Source organism: Rhinoraja longicauda, chromosome 40 (genome assembly GCF_053455715.1).
Source record: "Rhinoraja longicauda isolate Sanriku21f chromosome 40, sRhiLon1.1, whole genome shotgun sequence".
Lineage (NCBI taxonomy): Eukaryota > Metazoa > Chordata > Chondrichthyes > Rajiformes > Arhynchobatidae > Rhinoraja > Rhinoraja longicauda.
In genome coordinates, this window is record NC_135992.1 from 12321610 (window position 1) to 12343494 (window position 21885).

Below are 21885 nucleotides of genomic sequence, written 5' to 3' on the forward strand. Positions count from 1 at the left end.
AATTACACTCCTATTCAGTATCTTAACTCGTCTTGAGCCCCTCTCTGTAAAATCCTATTTTGGCATCCTTCACCACCAAATGTTAGCTTTGGTATACAATAATGTGAGACTTTAATTTCTGTCTTTCCATCAATGTCTGTGCCCATTCTTTTGCCTGCACCAAATGTCTCATTCAAGCTATTATTACTTTAAACTCAGCTTCTAAATTAGTCCTGCAATAAACATCATTAAAAGATTACAAAAACTCCAAAATAAGCATTATCCTTATTTCATGCAAAGATCTTTTCTTATCACTTATGTCATTTGCAATCTCCCTCCTAGTTGCCTTGTGCCATGCTGGTTTCTCTGGTTTACCTTAAAGCCTTATTGAGCCTCTTGTTCTACCATTCACAAAAAAAATCGCCTCCATTATTCAATTAGTAATTTAAAAACTTTTTCGGTGCAGCCAAATTCTAGAAGTTGCTTTTTTAAAATCCCTACATTTCTCCATCCACACATATGGTGACCATCGTAAATTTTGTAGTTCCTTCTTTGTGTATTTTTGTTTTCCATGTCATTAAATACTTTGGAATACTTAGTGCTCAGGTTACATAGTGGAAGTTGTTCCTTCTGTTAGTGACTTACCATTGAACTCATGAGATTTGACTAAACGACACACTTGCAATTTTAGCTGAGATCAAATTACAACACAGAGGCAAGGGTACAAATGTAGCCCATCTAATTGGATTACATTGGATGGTGGAGTAGACTTGATGGGCCGAATGGCTTAATTCTGCTCCTATCTCTGATGAAATTATTGTTTCCACGGAGGAGGCCTTTTTGTATTTATAAAGGTAAATTGAAGAATGTAATTAAGCCAGAGAAGATGCAAAAGATTCACATGAATAATGCAAATGATTCACATGAATATTACCTGAACTGGAGGTCTTTAGTTATAAAGGGAGATTGGATAGACTGGGACACTTTTTCCTGAGAGAAGAGGCCGAGGTTAAAATTATGAGGGGCATAGATAAGGTAGAAAGTCACATCCTATTTCCTAGGGCAGCATGGGCTAATAGCCAGCAGACAAAGATTCAAAGGAAATCTGAGGGACTTATTTTTCACACAGATGGCAGATGTAGGGAATAGACTGCCAGAGGAGGCAGTAGCGGCAAGTGCAATGATGATGCTACAATGATTTTTGGACAGGTTCATGGCCAGGAAAGGCTTGGAGGGATATAGGCTAAATACAGGCAGATGGGATTAGTGTAGATGGGCAGCTTGGTCGTCATGGATGACTTGGGCCTAAAGGCCTGTTTCCATGCAGTATAAGTCTGGGAATCTGTACTAAATCCTTCATCATGTAAAGCTTCCAGTTGCATTACCCCTAATTTAACGTCACTGCTTCAGTAAAGAGTATCATTGATATTTATTTGCCACTATCTGACGGCATAATAAAATAAAACACAGGAAGAAATTGGCTTTTAGAAACATGTTTTAGCTCTTCTTAATCAAGATAGCTATAATTATATAAAATGTAAATTTAGAAATCTGTTCAAGTTAAAATACGTAAGAATTTAAAAAAGGAGATTCTGGTAAAAGGGGTTTAGATATGCTATTGCAAAGTTCTCTGTGTAGAAATAGTAATAGAATTAATTACTGAATAGAGCAATGAAGGCAAAAATTAACCCACAATTTTCAATTTGCTGTAATAGGATTTGAATATGCAAGTTGTGTTTCTGTGAGCCAAAACATACTTAGCCATTTGTTGACATTGCACTTTTGATCCAGGGCTGTTGTTCCATTCCCCAATTACTTAAAAAGTTGGAGCCGTTTCATTTTCAAGTATTAAGATCGAGCATTAATAAAAAATTGTTAGATGCATTCAACAGATTGGAACACATCTGTGAAGAAAGCAGATATCTTGATGTTGCAGTGCAATATTACTGTATTTTGTGACAAGGTTTAAGAAATCTGGGCATCTTATATTGCATCATTATAAATAAAGGAATTGTGAAATATGAATATTGTTTTCCTGAGCATTACTGAGGTGGTGGTGGCGAGTTGAACTAGTTCAGTTGGCTATATAGATTTATTTCTACTGATACTTGCCTCCAGGCCCAAATGCAGGTTTTAAAAAAATGAATTTTATTAGTCCTGGGTAAAGCTACCTCAGTCATCAAAAGCTCAAAATAAGTAACATTTTGGAGTTAATATTGTAAAAGGTTTTGCATTATTTTTTAATGCTGAAGTGCTTTAATTACTTACTGCCAGTTTAAAAAATGCAATCTAAAAATATGTGATATATTATATATTTTTCATTCAAAATAATAATAAGGTGGTGTATATTAGCAAATAATGCACTGGCCCATCAAATCTTATCGGTCATTTCCCTGTCTCCCATGCAGTGTACTTTGTGATTTAATCTTGGGCAAGAGGAGGCTAATGATGTGAACAAAACATCTGTGCCTTAAAATTGTTTGGGTGGAAGGAAATTAATTTCAATATTGTCTTATCCAAAGCAAAAATTGATACTCAAACAAAAACGTACATATTAGTGTAGGAACTCTAGAAGTAAAGCAGCCTTTTAAAATGTGTGTTTCTATGTTTTAGAAATAATCATAGTGGCAAACATCTGCAGGTTACTAGACCAATTTCACAAAACCCAATGCAATGCTGTACAAAATTTCCAAAAGGAAACTTGTAAATATTACTTGTATTTCAGCCTAAAGTTGAATATTTTAAAAATATTAGACTGAGCTAAGATTGTCAGAAGTTGACAATCTGTTGACACATGGCTGACCCATATCAGAGGGCAAGATCATTCATTAAGTCCTCAAGTTCTCAAATAATTGGAACAATTTCCCTTCCATGCAAGTAGCAGTAAAATAAAAATACATTAAGTAAAACCTAATAAACAATTGGATTATACTAAATAATCTGTTTCTAATATGCTTATCCCATTTTGCACAAGACATTAAAACCATATTGGTTTATTCTAATATGCATGGCACCTTATATAGTGTTATAAACAAGGCTGTTCCTTTCAGGGGAGGTTTTCTGTTAGAGTCATGCATCAAGATATTGTATAAAATGGTATGATTTGAAGATCTTGATTGGCTTCTATTTATTAATTATGGCTCTGTAACTGGATTTAGCACGATTTAGCACTAGATTTAGAGTCCAACCTCTGCTTTGGAGCAGACTTCATGTTTGAGGCAAATAATTCTGCACTTTCAGCTAACATGACAATTTGATGCTGTTTGTATGGATAGAGTGAGGGGCAAGTGGCTTTTACTACGCGAGAGGTTGTAATCCCAGATCCCCCTTTATCCCAAAATATTAACTTAGAAACAATGGGGTTTTTGTTATAGATTATACTGATTAGGGAGTCATAATTGTGTCTAAACTACTAGGGTTCTGCTGTCTTCCAAGCCCAAGAGGGTAAAATACTACAACATTGAAGTCTGAGTGATGGCGACAATTTTGGTTTTATATTTTGGAATCCCATGGGGAAAGGATGCAAAGAATGCCTACCCAAAGTGTATACAATAATATACACCTTCCAGTTCATTATTGCGATTATATAACGCCTAGGAGCATCTGTTGTAGTTTTGTTCGTGTTATCTGTACACTTTACATGAGAATTTTCATTCACTCTGTGGTGCATGTGGCAATGAGCTAGGTAAAGACCGCTAATAATCATTTTGCAATGTCTTGTTAATACTAATTTACCACAGTTTAATGTATTAAAAAAATATATTTATGTTTGAATTATATCATCAGAGTGATTAACTTATTGTTTTGGGGTTATCTGTGGATAACTCAGAATGTTGTGGACCTAGAATACTGGCAGCACCAGTTTAGAGCCAGTGTGGCTTTATTGTAAACTCTTCTTTTTCTATCTTTTGGTACATTGTCTACTGAACTGAACTCAGCAGGTGGCGCTCATTTAAAACTCAAGGAGAACAGTGCATTGTCCTGAATAATGCACGAGTTCTAACCATTCAGATTTTGCACTTATGACCATGGCGTTATATAATAAAAATGGTGATTTTATTTTGTTGTCAATTCTATGCTCTTTACAAATACGATCGTAACGTTTTGACAAGTGATGGGTTCATTATCAATGAAAACCAAAAAGAAATTGATAATGCAAATGTTTCGTAGTGGAATAGGAGTTGCATTATAATTCCATCATTTACAGTGAAACCTGGCTTATCAAACCATTAGTGGTTTACGAAGAGTGAGCCTCATCAATATATCGGGAAGGCTTTAACTCTCCCTTCTTTTGGATTGGAAGAAAACTCGTTGCCAGTCAGTAACATACAATCTGCTCGGTAACATTAAGGTTAGAAGGTCATGTGATAGGAGCAGAATTAGACCATTCAGCCCATCAAGTCTACTCCGCCATTCAACCATGGCTGATCTATCACTCCCTCCTAACCACATTCTTCTGCCTTCTCCCCATAACCCTTGACACCCGTACTAATCAAGAATCTATTGCTGCCTTAAAAATATTCATTGACTTGGCCTCCACAGCCTTCTGTGGCAAAGAATTCCACAGATTCACCACCCTCTGACTACAGAAATTCCTCCTCATCTTCTTAAAGGAACGTCCTTTAATTCTGAGGCTATGACGTCTGGTCCTAAACTCTCCCACGAGTGGAAACATCCTCTCCATAAGCACCCTAACCAGGCCTTTCACTATTCGGTAAGTTTCAATGAGGTCCCCCCCTCATCCTACAAAACTCCAGTGTCTAGAGGCCTTCAAATGCTCAACATATGTTAACCTACTAATTCCTGGGATCATTTTAGTAAACCTGCCCTGGACCCTCTCCAGAGCCAGCATGTCCTTCCTCAGATATGGTGTCCAAAATTGCTCACAATACTCCAAATTAAGTACGGACGGGCAGAATCAGTTGACGGATTAGAATGCAAGACTTTCAATTGGCTGACCTGAGTTGTTAGAATCATCTTGGGCACTGACATTTTGTCCCCAAAAAAATCAAAAACATTTCAGCTGGAATGTATCTTAAATGCCTTTTAAGTCTAAATAGCCAACAGCAAATAGTTGAGCAACTGCATAATATGGACTTGGGACCAAGTTGGTTGCCAGCTCAGTTTTCATCAGTATTGTTCCTCTAGTCTGTAGATGTTATTGCACACTAAAGCTTTAATGTGAATGCTGTATATTGGATGCCACTCCATCAGTGGGTTTTGTCTTCTATTCTAAATGATAAAATTGCTTCTGCGAGGCCATTTACACAGTCATTAGAGAATCCCAAATTCTTGTTCTATTTTTCCATCTATTAGTAGAGTTACTTTTTAAAAATCATTGAGATATTTACTGGCATGATACAAAAGATAGAAAATTGGGATGATAATATTAAGTTGAAAGTGTGAAATGTTTCCAAATAAGATGGTCCCACAACATTTCTATCTCTGTGCTACCCAGCTTTCAAGAGAATAGACGACTTAATCTTTGGTAACATGTACATTCTATTCTAAATATTAAATTTAACATAAGGATGTTTCGCAGTTACCAGACTCAAATGTTGCATTATACTGATTGATCATTTTAATTGGATCATTGTTATATTTTTTATTGTCCCAGTGAAAAAGCTGCATTGTTGTCTAATTTTTTCCTCATGCTATTACTGGCTTTTGTCTTTTCTCGTGTAGACTTTACAGTGTTGCACTATATGATCTTGCTGACTATTTTTGGCCTATTGCAGTTTAATCTGACCCAGTCAGACGCTGCAGTTCCTTCTCGATCCTCAAACCCCCAGCTAGCTGAATTACTTGTGGTCTTAGTTTCTACTTTGAACTTCTCTGTCCTTGAACAATCTATCTCCTGTCTTGTTTCCACAAGTCTGTGTCACTGTACCCTTTTTTTTAATTTTACCGTAAGCTGTTTATATCCATGATTTCTGAATGTGATGTACAATGTATTACTTTACACTCTCATGCCATAGTGCACTCTAACTTCTCTCTATTAATTGTATTTTCCTGTCCACTACATAGACCCAGACTGTTGAGGCTTTTTTTATTGAGCTGCCTTGAGCCTCTGCAATCTTTCATGTGCACTGTTCCCATGGTGAATGATAATGATATAGCCAAGTGAGTTACAGGCTTTTTCAGAGATTAATTAAGAGTTAGCCACATTCCTGTGGGTTTTAATTCCATGTAGAACACGCTAAGGACATTTCCCAATAGGACCTTGGGAACCGGGTGGGGGGGTTTAACAACAATCCAATGGCTTTCATTTTCTGGAGAAAAAAATCATGTATACGTTGCTACAGTAGGGATTGAACTTGTGTCCGGAGTATTTGTCCAGGGGTCAATGTTAGTCTAGTAACATAATCACAATGCTAGTATATCTCTCAACAATGTACTGCAATGCTCAGCTATTGTCTCTTCAGTAATCCCCATTCCATTGTAAACCCAGTCAGTCACTGTAGCCTCATTGCAACAATGGTAGAATTACAGAATATCTCTCTGTTCACATCATCTTCTAAATAAATGAAGTTACAACCCTTCATGGATTTTAAACTACTTATTTTAAGAGATGGTAGATGTTCTATGCTCTATGTAGATCGATATTCAGATGTGCTTAATTGCCATTAGCAGCTGTGTTTATATGGAGCATTAATGTAGCAAAATGTTTCAAAGGATTATAATTATGAGTTTGGGCTACGTTAAGTTATGAGAGCAGGTTATTAGAAGTTTGGACATCTTTAAAGTGTTAACTTGGACGAAGGAGGGAAACAAGTTTTAAGAGGAAATCCCTAGCAAGGGTGTGTGGGTGAGTTAGGAAAGGATCGACAGTCTGCAACTGAAAGAGAAATATATCCGAGGGTTGAGCATTGAGTGAGATAATAGCAAAGAGAGCAGTTGGGACTATGAAGAGCTTGGAGAAAACAAGTTTGAGAAGTGTTAAAATCAAGAGCCAGCATAAGTCAGCAAGCATAAAAATGATGGATAAAATGAATATTTTAGGCCTCAGAACACATGCAAAAAAGATTATGGATGGCCTGAAAATTAAAGAGTGGTAAGAATAGTAAAGCCTAGAGGCAGGAATTGAGCACAGAAGCAGAACCAGGCAATATTGGGGAAGTCTTGACGATAATGAAGTAATGTGGTCTGAAGCTCACCCTTGAGTCAGATATAACATCAAATGGCAAATAATCGTTCAGCTTCGGACAGTCATCAAGGGTGGAGTTGAGGCTAGCATCAGAATTGGTGTCAAATTCAATTAAGAGCTCTGGTTCTCTTGTTCATCATGAAATGGGTATAATCAGTCTAATAATTACGACTTGATTTTTTTTTTGCCTGAAGAATATTTCCTTTACTCGCTCCAGCTTACTATCCCGTCTATACTTCTACTTGTTTCTGTGGGATTTCCTAAATTAAATACAGGAACCTTGGTGATTTCCTTTTCCCAAATTTATGGTCACTGAAACAGGCTGCAGCAGTCTTTCTACAACCTCAGCTAAAATCCACCAGCTCAGCAGATATCATAGTCCTGCAAAATAAATCTGCTACTTCCACATTTTTCCTAATCTGCATTCAGATTGTAATGCTGTGCCAAAAAAAGCCTAATAAAAATGTAGGCTTTTAATAAAAGTCAATAAGTATAAAGTTAATAAAAACACATAACTATTTTGCATTTCAAAGAATGATAGCCCGTTTCTTGGAAATTCTGCCCATTGGGAAATTGGACTAGGCTCTTCAGGTTATGATAGAACCAAGCGTGGGTGTTAGAACATTTCCCTGTTCTATTTCACAAATGTGACAACATCTTCAAAGTGTATCGTTCTACTTCTATCTTAATGACGAAAAATGAATTACTGGTTTGTAATGTAACTATCATTGCTAATTCACAGTTAAACAATGAGGAAATAGACCCAAAATTGAGTCCTCACTAGGACTTGGCCATATTGATTCCCATATGCTGCTCTTCTGTAGATTTGCATGATTGCCAAAGTTCGGAGTCTTGGCACTTGCTGCTATGATCTGCAGTAGAAGACTGATATGGAACATTCTGACAAATAACTAACAGTGAAGATAGATACAAAATGCTGGAGTAACTCAGCGGGACAGGCAGCATCTCTGGAGAGAAGGAATGGGTGATGTTTCGGGTCAAGACCCTTCTTCAGACTTCGTTCCATGGCAGCCTGAGTAGTTATAAAACCGCAAGAATGAGAAACCGTGCCCATTTTAAGTTGCAGTGAAGGGAGGGATGGAGGGGACAAAGAGCATGCCTGCGATATGCGGAGTCCATTTAATATTATTTTGCTTTTGTGCAGTGTAACAGGAAAACACATATTTGTTAATCACACCTGATATATATGGAGGAGTAAGACAGATAAATGAGAGCAATAGAAGCAAGGGAAATGCATGCTGAAACAGAGATGTAGTTCACAGGAGTTCTGGAAATCTGAAGTCAGAGATGCTGGAAATACTCACCAGATCAGTTAGTTTCTGGGAAGAAAAAACTAAATGTATGCTATGGGTGTCTGAATTGGTCAGTTCTGACTCAAAAACTAGTTGTTTACAATTTTTGAACACTGAACCTCAAGCCAAAGAGAAAACATGCTGAATAAACAGGATATAGATGTGTTAAATATGTACTTTATATAGGTGGGAAAAGAGAATACCATTGACATGCGAGAACCAGAAAAACAATACGGAAGATGCTTGTTTTTTATATTAATCAGAAAAAAAACAAATGAAGTCTGTGGATAAATCCAAAGTATCCACGTGTTCCGGGTCCAATAGTTACCAGCCTAAATAGAAAGCAAATGGAGTAGTAACAGATGAATTGGTAGGGTTTTCCCAATAACTCCAGATTTTGTAGATTGAATTGAAAAATGTTCTAAGAGCAAGAACCATCCCCGTCAGGTTTTCAACAGTTGCGAAAAAACTACAGAAATGTTAATAGATATAGAGCTAATTTTTATTTTTAAAAGTTAGTATGAAGTCCTAAATTAAGAGGTTGTTAAAAACTAGATAATCAATATTAAATCCAATTCTTTTAAATAGCAATGAGATTGCGGAAAATACTGCAATGAGACGTAGTTAAACCAAATAAAATAGATCCATTTATCAGATCAATAGGTTAATTACAATTTCTCTGCTGTAAAATTGATATAAAAACCAGGCCATATATAACAATCTACTTTAAAAACAGGAAATTACTCATGAGTTTGTTTATAAAAACATCTGATGTAGAGACCAATAGAATAAGTCAGTCTGAAAAAGGTCGAGACCTAAAACATCACCTGTTCTTTTTCTCTAGAGATGCTGCCTGACCATCCCTCTTCTCCCCTCTCCCATCAGGCAAAAGGTGCAGAAGTGTGAAAACACACACCTCCACATTCAGGAACAGTTTCTTCCCAGCACTTATCAGGCAACTGAATCATCCTACCACAACTAGAGAGCAGTCCTGAACTACTATCTACCCCATTGGTGACCCTCGGACTATCATTGATCAGACTTTGCTGGCTTTACCTTGCACTAAACGTTATTCCCTTATCGTGTATCCATACACTGTAAATTGCTCAATTGTAATCATGTATTGTCTTTCCACTAACTAGTTAGCACGCAACAAAAGCTTTTCACTGTACCTCGGTACACATGATAATAAACTAAACTAAACCCACTGAGTTACTCCAGCAATTTGCGTCCATCTTCAGAGTAACTTTCAATGTTGCCGAAGGGAATTGGGGGAATCCGGATTAGTTCAGGAAAGCGTCATTGTGATAGAAGATCAGCAATGGCCGTATTGAAGAAGGAAGCTGGCACAAGCAAGAATATCCTGTTCCTTATTGTATTATATTACATTATCTTATATTATATTATATTGACCTTAGAAATGGAAAGCATGCAACAAAAAACTTTTCGCTGTACCTTGACACACATGACAATAAACTAAACTAACTTTAATATTTCCATGGTCCACTGCTTAGCGAGAAAGACTTCGAGGTTCCCCATGGATGTGACGGTTGGCAATTTGATCCTCCCCTCACCCCCACTGTAAATGAAAGGCAGAAGCTACAAAGATAAAGGGAGGAAGCTGGTGAAGGAAGATTTGGTGCCTCTCAATGGACGTGGGCACTGTAGAGGTTGTATCTCGTGGCTCTTTGGGAAGGGTTTCATAATATCATAAGTGATAGGAGTGGAATTAGGCCATTTGGCCCATCAAGTCTACTCCGCCATTCAATCATGGCCGATCTATCTCTCCTTCCTAACCCCACTCTCCTGCCTTCTACCCAACCTCAGATACCCGTTTCCTTGTTAGAAATCGGAGGGTGACTTAGATCTTTCGGCTAAAACTTTGAGGATCAAGAGGGAAATTGGGTAACGTGTAGGAAAATCTTTACCATCTTTTAGCCACAAATGTGCCTGACCTTCATCATTCTTTAAGTCTCAGTGACGTTCAATGGGTAAGACGCACAATTATCAACACTCAAAGCTGTCAATAGATAGTGTTGATTATTTTTATGATTTGTAACACCAGGCTGTGTGTTAAAAGTTATGGAGGAATAAAGTGATCGTTTATCAGCAATTAAGTGAAACCAGAGAAGACGGTGAGCAGCCACAACACAGTTCACACCTGACTGGTCTCTATGTAGTGAAGTGAGCAGATGTCGATGTATAGTCCATCGAGGAATCCCTCGCAAAACAACAGTTTTTTCTTTCAGAGTGGAAAGACAGGAGGAAGTGACACGGGAGCCGTCATTGACCTGACGGGTGAGGATGAAGATGAAATGTCTACACAAGGTATGACCTCTTCCACCATATTTCTTGTGCAGCTCCCTGTATTTGATGATGCATAACTCTCCACTGAAATCTACCAACTTCTGCTGCAGCTTTTACAGAATTCCAACTGACTTGTCTGATTCGGAGTGTGTAGGAAGGAACTCTGGTTGCTGGTTTATACTGAAGATAGACACAAAATGCTGGAGTAACTCAGCGGGTCAGGCAACATCTCTGGAGGAAAGGAGTAGGCGATGTTTCGGGTTGGAGCCCTTCTTCAGACTGCTTGCAGATGGCAGTCTAAAGAAGGGTTCCAACTCGAAACTTCACCTATTCCTTTCCTCCAGAGATGCAGTCTGACTCGCTGGGTTATTCCAACATTTTGTGTCTATCTTGCCTGACTCTGATGCAGAATCTCCTCTCGGGAAGAATAACTGCTTGGTCCATCTTACAATGGGTTTATCGTATGTGTTTTTATTGTCGATTTCTGGGATCAGTAAAAAACCCTTTGGAGAACCACATTATTGGGTTCCATCTTAGCCGGCACTTTTTTAAAAGTACATCAGACAAACGTTTATTAGGTTAGTTTAGTTTAGAGATATAGTGTGGAAACAGGCCCTTTGACACACCTACCAGCGATCCCTGCACACTAAGACTATTCTACACACATGAGGGACAATTTACCATTTTTACCAAGCCAATTAGCCTACAAGTCTGTACGTCTTTGGAGTGTGGGAGAAAACTGGAGATCCTAGAGAAAACCCATGCAGGTCATGGGGAGAACGTACAAACTCTGTACAGACAGCACGTGTTGTCGGGATTGAACCTGAGTCTAGCGCTGTAAGGCAGTAACTCTACTGCTGTGCCACCGTGTAAAAGACAATAACATTGCAGCGGTAAAAATTAGATTTTTAATGTCAATTAGCCGTGTTAATATTTACAGCAGAGAAATTGGCCATTCAACCTAATGGGTCTGAACGGATGTTTTCTGTAGAAAATAATTTCCTGATCATTCAAAGCAAGTTAAACATTTGAAATAATCATTGTCTGAGGATTTTCTTATTATGGCAATCTTCATGTCAAACAAAATAAAACAGATCATAAATTCTATGAGTGGTACATAGGGGGTGTTTAAAGAGCAGACTAAATGAGATATCAATTTGGCTGAAAAGACCAGATGCTCATTTTCGCAATTTAACGCATGTGAACTTGCATCAGGGTACTGTTAAGTAATGGATAATGCTCACAAAATATTCCATTCTTTCTCTGAGAGTTGTTATACAATATGCTTGCATTAGTTTGACGACTGTTTTCTTGCCCAGGTGCCAGGAAACGCAATCAGCCTGTTAGCCAAGCATCGAGCCTGCTTCTGGTATCCACGCCTACCATCCAGACCCAGATTCGACCTCCTGCAGCCCCCCAGGGAATGTCTCCACAGCAGACCGCCACACAGTCCCACTTACCAACAAGCCAGACCAGCCCCAGTACGGTCGGGTTAACTGTGCAGACAGCCAGTGTGCACAGCATGTCTGCAGGTAGAGTATTTACAGATATTGCATCCAATATTGAACATCACCTTACTGATGACCATTATTTTGTATGAGAATCTACCAAGAAATTCTAGTGCATCCTAATGATCTTGGGAGCAAGGTGCTAAACAGCTACTGTACACGTGGCTTCTTTCCTCTCCCCCCCCCCCCCCCCCCCATGCCACTGCAAAATTCAGTTGCATGGTTCAAAGGTCTAAGCCTGATGGTGGTTTATGTGAGAGGAGTATCAAGGAGTGGACATCACTAAATGGAGACGAATTGGAAAGAAATTCAAGAATCCGGCACAGTTTTAGATAGTTGGGTAGGTGGGTAGGTGGGATATTGGAAGAGATTTGGATGGTCAGGAGTGAAGACATTGGTTGCAGTAGATTGGGACCTATCAGGGTGGTGATATCCCTTACTAATCCTGACACCCTTACTAATCAAGAATCTGTCAATTTTCTGCCTTAAAAATATCCATTGACTTGGCCTCCATAGCCGTCTGTGGCAATGAATTCTACTGATTCAGCACCCTCTGGCTAAAGAAATTCCTCCTCGTCTCCTTTCTAAAGGTACAACCTATTACCCTGAGGCTATGGCCTCTGATCCTAGACTCTCCCACGTGGAAACATCCTCTCCACACCCACTGTATCCACGATGTGGTGCGGGATGGAGACAAGGGGTAATGGGAGTGCGTTATGGTTGTGTGTGTCAGAGATGTTGAGATATACAAGGTGTTGATAACATGGCTGGTTTTGCAGTCTACCATTCCCACTGATAAGATCCTGCTGCTCTTCAATGCTGCAAAAAGATTGTTGCATGAGGAATAATCTCCATCCTCTGCACTACTGACGGGGAAATCTTGAGGGGCGCATGGGTGGCTCGTCACAGAAGTGTCCTGGTAAATTTCCAAATTACAAAGCAATGCAGAAGTTTGTAATTACTTTTCATTCCAAAAATAATCAATTTTATCATCTAATAGTTAAAAGCAAAAAAGTGTTTATCAGTTTAATTTCTAAATAATTAATCCCTGTGTGGACATTAATTAAACCCATCATTTGAAGAAAAACAGGAGATTTTTTTCTTCTTAAACAGATATTTCTTAAAGAATTTATTTGGCCCGTGTCACATTTGTAGGAGCTTGCATAGGAATTCACTGCATTTCTGTATTGCAACAATGCCTTTACTGCTGAATAAGGTTGTGAAACATTCCAAGCTGTGAAAAAGACTAAGTATTTGTTTTGTCCCTTCGTTAGTTCTGTTAAAAAGAGTAACTTGAGCACAGGGATAGGACAGGTTTAGAGGGATAGGGACCAAACATTTCCACTGTTTCAGCAGCAACTACAAGTTTTAGTAAAGTACTGAGTTGGCTGTAAGACGTTAATACATTTTGAGGTCATGATAGGTGTAATATACAGGCAAGTCTTTATGTGGGAAGGAACTGCAGATGTTGGTTTACACCGAAGATAAATACAAAATGCTGGAGTAACGCAGCAGGACAGGCAGCATCTCTGGATAACAGGAATGGGTGACATTTCGGGTCGAGATCCTTCTTTCTCAGTCTGAAGAAGGGTCTTGACCCAAAACGTCACCCATTCTTTCTCTCCAGAGATGCTGTCCGTCCCGCTGAGTTACTCCAGCATTTTGTGTCTATCTTCAGGTAAGCCTTTAGTTAGTAAGGCTTAAAAATTAATGTCTTATTAAGATTATTGAGCAGATTTGCCATAACATTTAATGTGTTCTGTTCATAGGGCAAACGAGTGTTAACATATTGCAGCATCAACGTCCTCAGATGCCACCACCCGCATCTCAGACACCGGTGAGACTGCCACCTCCTCTCCAAAGAGGAAACACCAATCCAGTGGTATACACAACGCCCCCCCCTGCATACCAAAGTCATAATGTAGTGCGTGCAGTAACGACGCAGAGCCAAGCAATGCGCCAGCCCAGTCCTCAGCCGCCTGGTAGTGGTAAGAATCACTTCCTTGCATTTAATTCACTATTTTTTTAAATGAAAGAAGACCTAACATGTTTGACTCCATGTTTCTCTTGCCATAGATGTTTCCTGTTTTCATGTAAGCAATCCTGTGATATTCCTCAAGTTCTTTTAGAAGCAAGCTGTTGAATGCTTTGAGTGTGAGATTTTGGAAACCCCAGCTTAAAATTCTGAAGAAACTCAATTGCTGACCAAATCCCAAATAAAAACAACTAATGGTTTGGCAAACTTGAATGGGAATTGTTGACATAGCTTTTTATTTTGTTGTTGCTCATAATACTTCTACACAATTGCATTTGTAAGTTAAATAGTTGTCCATCATTTTGCCATTGATTTACCATCCCCTGCTACCTATCCTAATCACCCACTAACCTGCCAGTGTTGTACAAAAGTCACTCTGTTCTCCATAGTAAAGGCCTTTCTTCTCTCAGTAGGAATGTCAGTCCGGCTGCCTCAAACCTCGTACATTGTCAACAATGTGATCTCCATCCCAATGATGCCGAATATGCCTCAGTTCACGGTACATCACCGGCCTTCACAGGTAAGGCATTTCTGAGTGTGCATCTGAATACATTGTGCCAACAGTTATTCAGTATATCCAATGATAGGGATTTGGTGAGTTAATCAATAAACAGTTAATTAAGATGTTGCTTTTCTGCTAATTTGTGAGAAAAAAAATCAATTAGTTCATTTCAATTTGTAAATAGAAACATAGAAATGTGAAAATGTGGACACGACACGAGGTTCTGGAGTAACTCAGTGGGTCAGGCAGCGTCTGGAGGGAATGGATAGATGACATTTCTGTACAGGACCCTTCTTCAGATTGATTGTAGTAGGTCAGAGGAAGCTGGATAAGAAAGATTGAGAAGGACAAAGCCTGGAAACGGGTATTTATTCACAAAATGCTGGAGTAACTCAGCAGGTCAGGCAGCATCTCGGGAGAGAAGGGATGGGTGACGTTTCGGGTCGAGACCCTTCAGTCTGAAGAAGCTGGTACAAATCGAAGGTTCTTCAGACTGAAGAAGGGTCTCGACCCGAAGCGTCACCCATTCCTTCTCTCCCGAGATGCTGCCTGACCCGCTGAGTTACTCCAGCATTTTGTGAATAAATACCTTCGATTTGTACCAGCATCTGCAGTTATTTTCTTATACTGCCTGGAAACGGGTGATAGTCAGCGTGGACTTGGGCCGAAGAGCCCGTTTCCATGGTCTATCTTTCAATCAATAATCCATTTAAGAAGTTCCAGATTTTCACCTGTTTGTATGTGTGGTGCAAAATTATCTTCCATAAGAAGCTCACTATCCACCTTGTCCATTGACCACCCGTTAACACTAGTTCTAGAAAGTTATCCCACTTTCTCCACAGATTCACAACTCTCTGGGTGAAAAAGTATTTCCTCATCTCAGCCCTAAATGGCCTACCCCTTATTCTTAAACTGCGACCCCTGTTTCTGGACTCCTCCAACATCGGGGAAATTTTTCCTGCATCCAGCCTGTCCAATCCTTTAAGAATTTTATATGTTTTTATTAGATCCCTTCTCATCCTTCCAAATTCCAGTGAATACAAGCCCAGTCGACCCATTCTTTCATCATATGTCAGTCATGCCATCCTGGGCATTAACCTGGTGAACCTACGCTGCACTCCCTCAATAGCAATAATGTCCTTCCTCAAATTAGGAGACCACAATTTGCACACAATACTTGTGTGCGGTCTCACCAGGGCCCTATGCAACTGCAGCAGGACCACCTTGCTCCTAAACTTAAATTCTCTTGCAAGGTATAAATAGCAAAAATAGAATAGATGTGGAGAGGATGTTTCCACTAGTGGGAGAATCTAGGACCAGAGGCCATAGCCTCAGAATAAAAGGACGTACCTTTAGAAAGGAGATGAGGAGGAATTTCTGTAGTCAGAATCTGTGGAATTCATTGCCACAGACGGCTGTGGAAGCCAAGTCGATGGATATTTTTACTGAGGAGATTGACAGATTCTTGGATTAGTACGGGTGTCGGGATATGGGGAGAAGGCAGGAGAATGGGGTTGAGAAGGAGAGATAGATCAACCATGATTGAATGGTGGAGTAGACTTGATGGGCAGAATGGCCTAATTCTCCTACATCCTATGAAAGAATGAGTGGGGGTTCTCCACCCTTTGAAGAGTTTAGGAATGATTCCTCCTCCTTTGTTTTGTAGCAGGAGCCACCACGACCCATCCACCCGGCGCCGCTCCCTGAAGCCCAGGCACCGCTGCGGCTACCTCCCGAGGCAGCCAACACCTCCCCGCCCCAGAAGCCCCACCTTAAGTTGGCCCGTGTCCAGAGCCAAAACGGAATTGTCTTGTCCTGGAGTGTTTTGGAAGTGGACCGCTCTTGCGTGCTTGTGGACAGTTATCATCTCTATGCCTACCACGAAGATCCTATCACCACCACGCCATCTCAATGGAAGAAGATTGGAGAAGTGAAGGCGCTGCCCCTTCCCATGGCCTGCACTCTCACTCAGTTTGTGTCTGGAAGCAAGTATTACTTCGCAGTTCGAGCGAAGGACATTTACGGCCGATATGGACCTTTTTGTGACCCGCAGTCGACTGATGTAATGTCGACTCAGGGTAATTAACACATAAAAAATCAAAAACAGAAAGAAAAATCCCAAGATATTTTTTCATTTCTTTTCTTACATCATGCATGACGTGTTGTAGTTTTTCTGTAGATGTTTCTGGCTCAGTACCTGTGTACACTACACTGTATATATACAAGAGGGTCATGATATAAATGAGGCAGCACAAAAATACAGGATATTGTGTCGAAATGTGCTGCTTACCTCCGCAAAGAAAAGTTGCATTTCTTTTCACGGCAGACTCACTGTGACTGAAGATGTTGGACTCTTAGGGTAATTACTGAGGCAGCAGCAACAATGGGATATTCTGCTTATTCTATGATTCTTAATCGGTCAAAGAGAATTTAAAGAGAAACATTCCTAAATGTGACATATGATGCGGACTGTTAAAGTGATAATCCATACTTGTTCTTTTTTTATTTTTATAATTGTTTTCACTGCAGTTCCGGCAATCACTTGGAAAAGCAGTGACAATTGATCAGCAGTGATCGTAGGATAATTAGATTTATTGCATTGTCTGAAATACTCCCAAAATAAATGCAACTTGCAATAGACTGCATACTTGATTTTTCAAGGCATTGTGATTGACTGAGCCTCAACAAAGTCAGACCCATCCCCATTCTTAATTTTTCCAGTAAGATAATTGAAACATTGTAAAACTGATCTGAGTTACTTCACTCTGTTTTGGTGGGAAGGGTTTTGGCATGACAGGGTGGTGAAGAAAAGCAGATTCTATGGTTTTTTTGCCAAATGCCTGTGTTAGAAGTGTTATCAGAGCAATCTGTTAGTTCAGAAGATACAGATAAGATTCTCAAATATATTTTTAATCAGTGTGAAAGAAGTACTTATGTGTTCACTGGATAGTGAGTCTTTGAGAGAACCTTTTTTTCATCAGTACCACTTTTCTGGTCTAATGAATTTTTTAAAAAGATATGAATATATATATATATGTATCTGTAAATCTCAAACCCGCTCTCCCATTAAAGCCACTATGTTGTATATATTCTTCCTTGCAAGCAGCAGATCTTCCCTTCCTAACTTGACTAAATCAGCAAGCACAAATTTTAAAAGTCCTGCCATCCCTTAGAAGAGTTATAGTGCTCTGTGGAGGGGTGGTGCAGATTAAGTAGTGTGAACAAAGAAATGGTGCTTATGTCAGTGATTTTTTTTTCCTCAAATTCTTAGCAGATACCTTTCTTCCCATTTACTGGTTACTCATTGAAGCAGTATCCATCCCATCAGTTTTGATGAATTTCCTGCCTTGCTGCTGAGTTTGTGCCTGTTTTTAAAAATATTTAAACCTGCCCATATTATTTCACCTCCCTTACGATTCACAAGCACTGTGACACATGGCAAAGAGAACTGTTAAAGACTATTCAACCTAACTCTATTCGTGAAAGTATGATCTGTTGTATGGTGACGTTCGCTGGTATAGTGCAAGCAGGCTTGCTTGATTTCTGGGCTATGCAAGAGATCAGCCATGTAATTCTCATTACAGTACCCAACAAAGATGCACTGCATTAGAAAGAGATTATTGTAAGTCATTAATTAATAATGTTAAATATTTTTGCATTCATTTCGTAGCAGCAAGATTCTTTGAATTGAAAATCATAATTTTGATAATTTGAGCTGTCTCATCGCAACCCCGTCCTCCCTCTCCTGAGAAAACAGTGTCTGGCCAATGGTCTCACCTGAAAAATTGCTGCTGTTTGTGTATTTGGAAACGATACACTCCAATCAGTGTTTTTTAACGATGCCTCTGGATGTGATCAGAATCTAAAAAGCACCCTGACAGATTTTTGGAACACACGAAAAAGTTCTACGACAGAGAATCTTCAAAATGCCAAATTGTCAAACCAGCTGTTGCGACACGTACCGTATACAAAAATACATGATATGCACAAAATGATGACATATTTTGAGGGCTGTACTAGTCACTCAAATATCATGAGAACAGCAAATAGCATCATCCATTCTCCATGATGTATCTATTGAGTAACCCTGGGGACACATTGAGTATTGATTGAGGAAAATATTCCCCATATTTGGAGGTGATCGGACGGAGCAAGTTATGGTTTGCCGTGTGGTGACCAGGTGGACAAGGAGTGTGATAGTTGGGGAAAGGTCTTCCAACAAGTGGCGGAATGGCAGAAGGAGTTGTCCATTCAGGCGTGAGGCATCTTCTTTGAAGGAGCGCTGCTTGGTGCAAGGGGAATGGATTCTATTTTGTGCAGATTAAGTCTGGGGATTTGGAGAGATAATTGGCAGAACTTGGGTAATAGGTGTCACACAAATTGGATATTCTTCTGCAGGGTCTCGGACAAGTCATTTTACTGAGAGCAAATCATAACATGTTAATAGACAATAGAAAATAGGTGCAGGAGAAGGCCATTCGGCCCTTTGAGCCAGCACCGCCATTCAATGTGATCATGGCTGATCATTCTCAATCAGTACACTGTTGCATTGTTTACTCAGTCATGCAGCCTCTTAGCCAAAGGTTACAATAGTAAAATTCTGATAAATATATTTGTAATAAAGAGTAAGAGATATATATCTCTTTCCCAAGGAGGGATCTAACACTGAAATGCTGGAACAGGTTGAATGTAATTGTTATGCCTTTTTGTTTCTTTTTCTTTAGTCTACAAGTAGTATACGGTCAATTGCAAGGTCGTGGTAATTGTATTTCAGAAATGTGGCATCGTGTTGTGTTGCCCTGCGTACGACTTATAAGTGGTTTTGTTCACAAAAATCTGGTTTATAGTTTGAAAATAAAGATCCTCGCAATTTAATCTTCTCTTGCGTATAACTAAAATGAAACTTTTAATTTAAGACTTCTACCGTCCAACTCCATTCCTTTTTTATGTCTGGTTCCTGTACTCAGTCCCTAGTGAATACAGAACAGACTGCTTTACAGGCATTCACACCTTTGCATCTAATCCAAATCATGTGCTGGTTGAGTGAAAATCTCTGCCACCTGCTGTGGTCACTTGGCAGTATTATTAATTGACAAACCCAAGAGTCTTTGGCATTGTATCTCATTCTCCACTTTGTTAACAGATGATCATTAATGTGGCACGATGGCGCAGTGGTAGAACTGCTGCCTCACAGCGCCTGAGACCCGGGTTCGATCCTGACTACGGATGCAGCCTGTGCGGAGTCTGCACATTCTCCCTATGACCACGTGGGTTTTCTCCGGGTATGCCCGGTTTCCTCCCACATTCCAAAGACATGCAGTTTTTGCATGTAAAGTTGCAGTAGGTTAATTGGCTTCTGTAAATTGCCCATAGTGTGTAGGATGCAAAAGTGGGATAACATAGAATTAGTGTACGGGTGATCGACAGTCGATTCGCAGTCTTTGAGACAAAGGGCATGCTCTCACATTATATCTCTAAACTAAATTAAATGCAGCATCAGAGATGCTGAGATTAGCCTTTGTTCCGAGGTCCAGGAAAGACATATTGGGGGGGGGGGGGAAATAGAGCTATCCCATGATCCCCATTAGTTTTGGATGTGTACACATGTCCTGTGGGGATGTGTTGCATGAGGATTTCTCCCAATTTTTGACTGACCCCATGTATAACATGACTGCGTCACAGGGGATGCTACCCATGAATCTTCCACACATTTGGAAAGGAATGAAGCAAAATGAGAGAATTCTTCCAGAGTGAAGTTTTCTGTTTTGTTTGACTGGATCTTTACCTGATTTGGATTTTATGAATACAAATGTAGTTTCCCTAATCAAACTACTGTAACCTGCTTGTAATGTTGCAGTTGCAAGACTAATACTCCTTTCTACCTTGCATGCTGAATATGTAATGGGTATTGGCATACTTGAAGACCAAATTATACATTCTATTCTCAATAGATTTGTCCCAGAATAATTCAATCCCAGTCAGTGTGTGCATCACGCAAAATATGTAAGTACATTTCATTATAAATGTAAGTACATTTCATTGTTTTAATCGTAAATTAAAAGGTCCAGAGTTTAAATATATCTTTTAACTTTGAAATCTCTGGAAATTAATAAATTCCATGCAAGGTTCCTAATAGTTGAAATTGGTGTGGAATAGTACCAGCACTTTCAATGTGTTGCTGCTGATGGCTTAATTGATTCATATGCTGTTAAGGAAGATGTATCTTGTAGATTAGGGTTGCACGGTTGTGCTATTCCCCTCAATGACTAAACTGAGATACAACAGAACTGCCATTGATTTAATGCACCAAATTTCTGACCAAGGATGGTTGTAGGATTTTCAATCTTCAGTACTAAAGGGAGAGTGGAACGGCATCACCCATATCCATGTAGACATTATTGGACTGTAATATTGAATGTATTTGTTTTTAATTGATCCTTCCTATTGCATATTTGCATGTGCCAAACCCAAGATTTGCAGTAAAATGTTATGGATGCATTGTACTTCAAAGCCAGAGGAACAAGGCTGAAGTCTCCACAACTTGAATAATAGAAGATGGCAATAAACTAGCCACCTTTTAACATCCTTCTAGAATCAATAGTAAATTTATTTTTGATCTCTGTGAGTGCCTCTCCAGAGGTCACTAACTGACTGAGCTTCATGGCCAGCTCACACATTAACTGAAGAGTGTTTCAGAGCCAGTCTATTCTTACCCATAAGTTCTTGTATTACTACGGTGCTGAACCAGAGGTCCACACTTCATGTTACACTTTTCATTCCTGTGGGTCGGACACATCACTAACTGCACCTCTCATTTCCCAACATGGAAACTGCCTGGCTCCTAAGTGCTGATGTAGCAAGGGTGGAATATACTAAAGGGTTGCAAATGTTTTGTTAAATTCAGAATATTGTAAATTAAGTGGTCTGTACTTTTCTTATTCTACTTTATAATCAGCATTGGAAATTGCTGAATTTTTTTGCAAATGTTATGTGAAGTGTATTTAAAATGCAAAAGATATTAAAATACTCGAAGGGTTAAATACCAATTGCACTTCCTGAATTCTTCTGAGTGTGTGAATGGGGGACAATGTGAA

General features: G+C 39.3%; 1 protein-coding gene across 6 annotated transcripts in view; it reads left to right on the forward strand.

Annotated features, from left to right (window-relative positions):
* Window positions 1–21818, forward strand: part of LOC144611573 (activating transcription factor 7-interacting protein 1-like) — a 126886-nt gene extending 105068 nt beyond the window's left edge. For 5 of the 6 annotated variants that reach the window (XM_078430736.1, XM_078430735.1, XM_078430737.1 and 2 more), the window contains 5 exons: window positions 10689–10767; window positions 12066–12278; window positions 14024–14242; window positions 14700–14809; window positions 16458–21818. In XM_078430736.1, the coding sequence (XP_078286862.1) occupies window positions 10689–10767; window positions 12066–12278; window positions 14024–14242; window positions 14700–14809; window positions 16458–16877 (1041 nt within the window). In that variant the 3' untranslated portion in view covers window positions 16878–21818. The remainder of the gene's footprint in view (window positions 1–10688; window positions 10768–12065; window positions 12279–14023; window positions 14243–14699; window positions 14810–16457) is intronic. The other variant, XM_078430739.1, reaches the window with a different exon arrangement.
* Window positions 21819–21885: the final 67 nt, after the last annotated feature.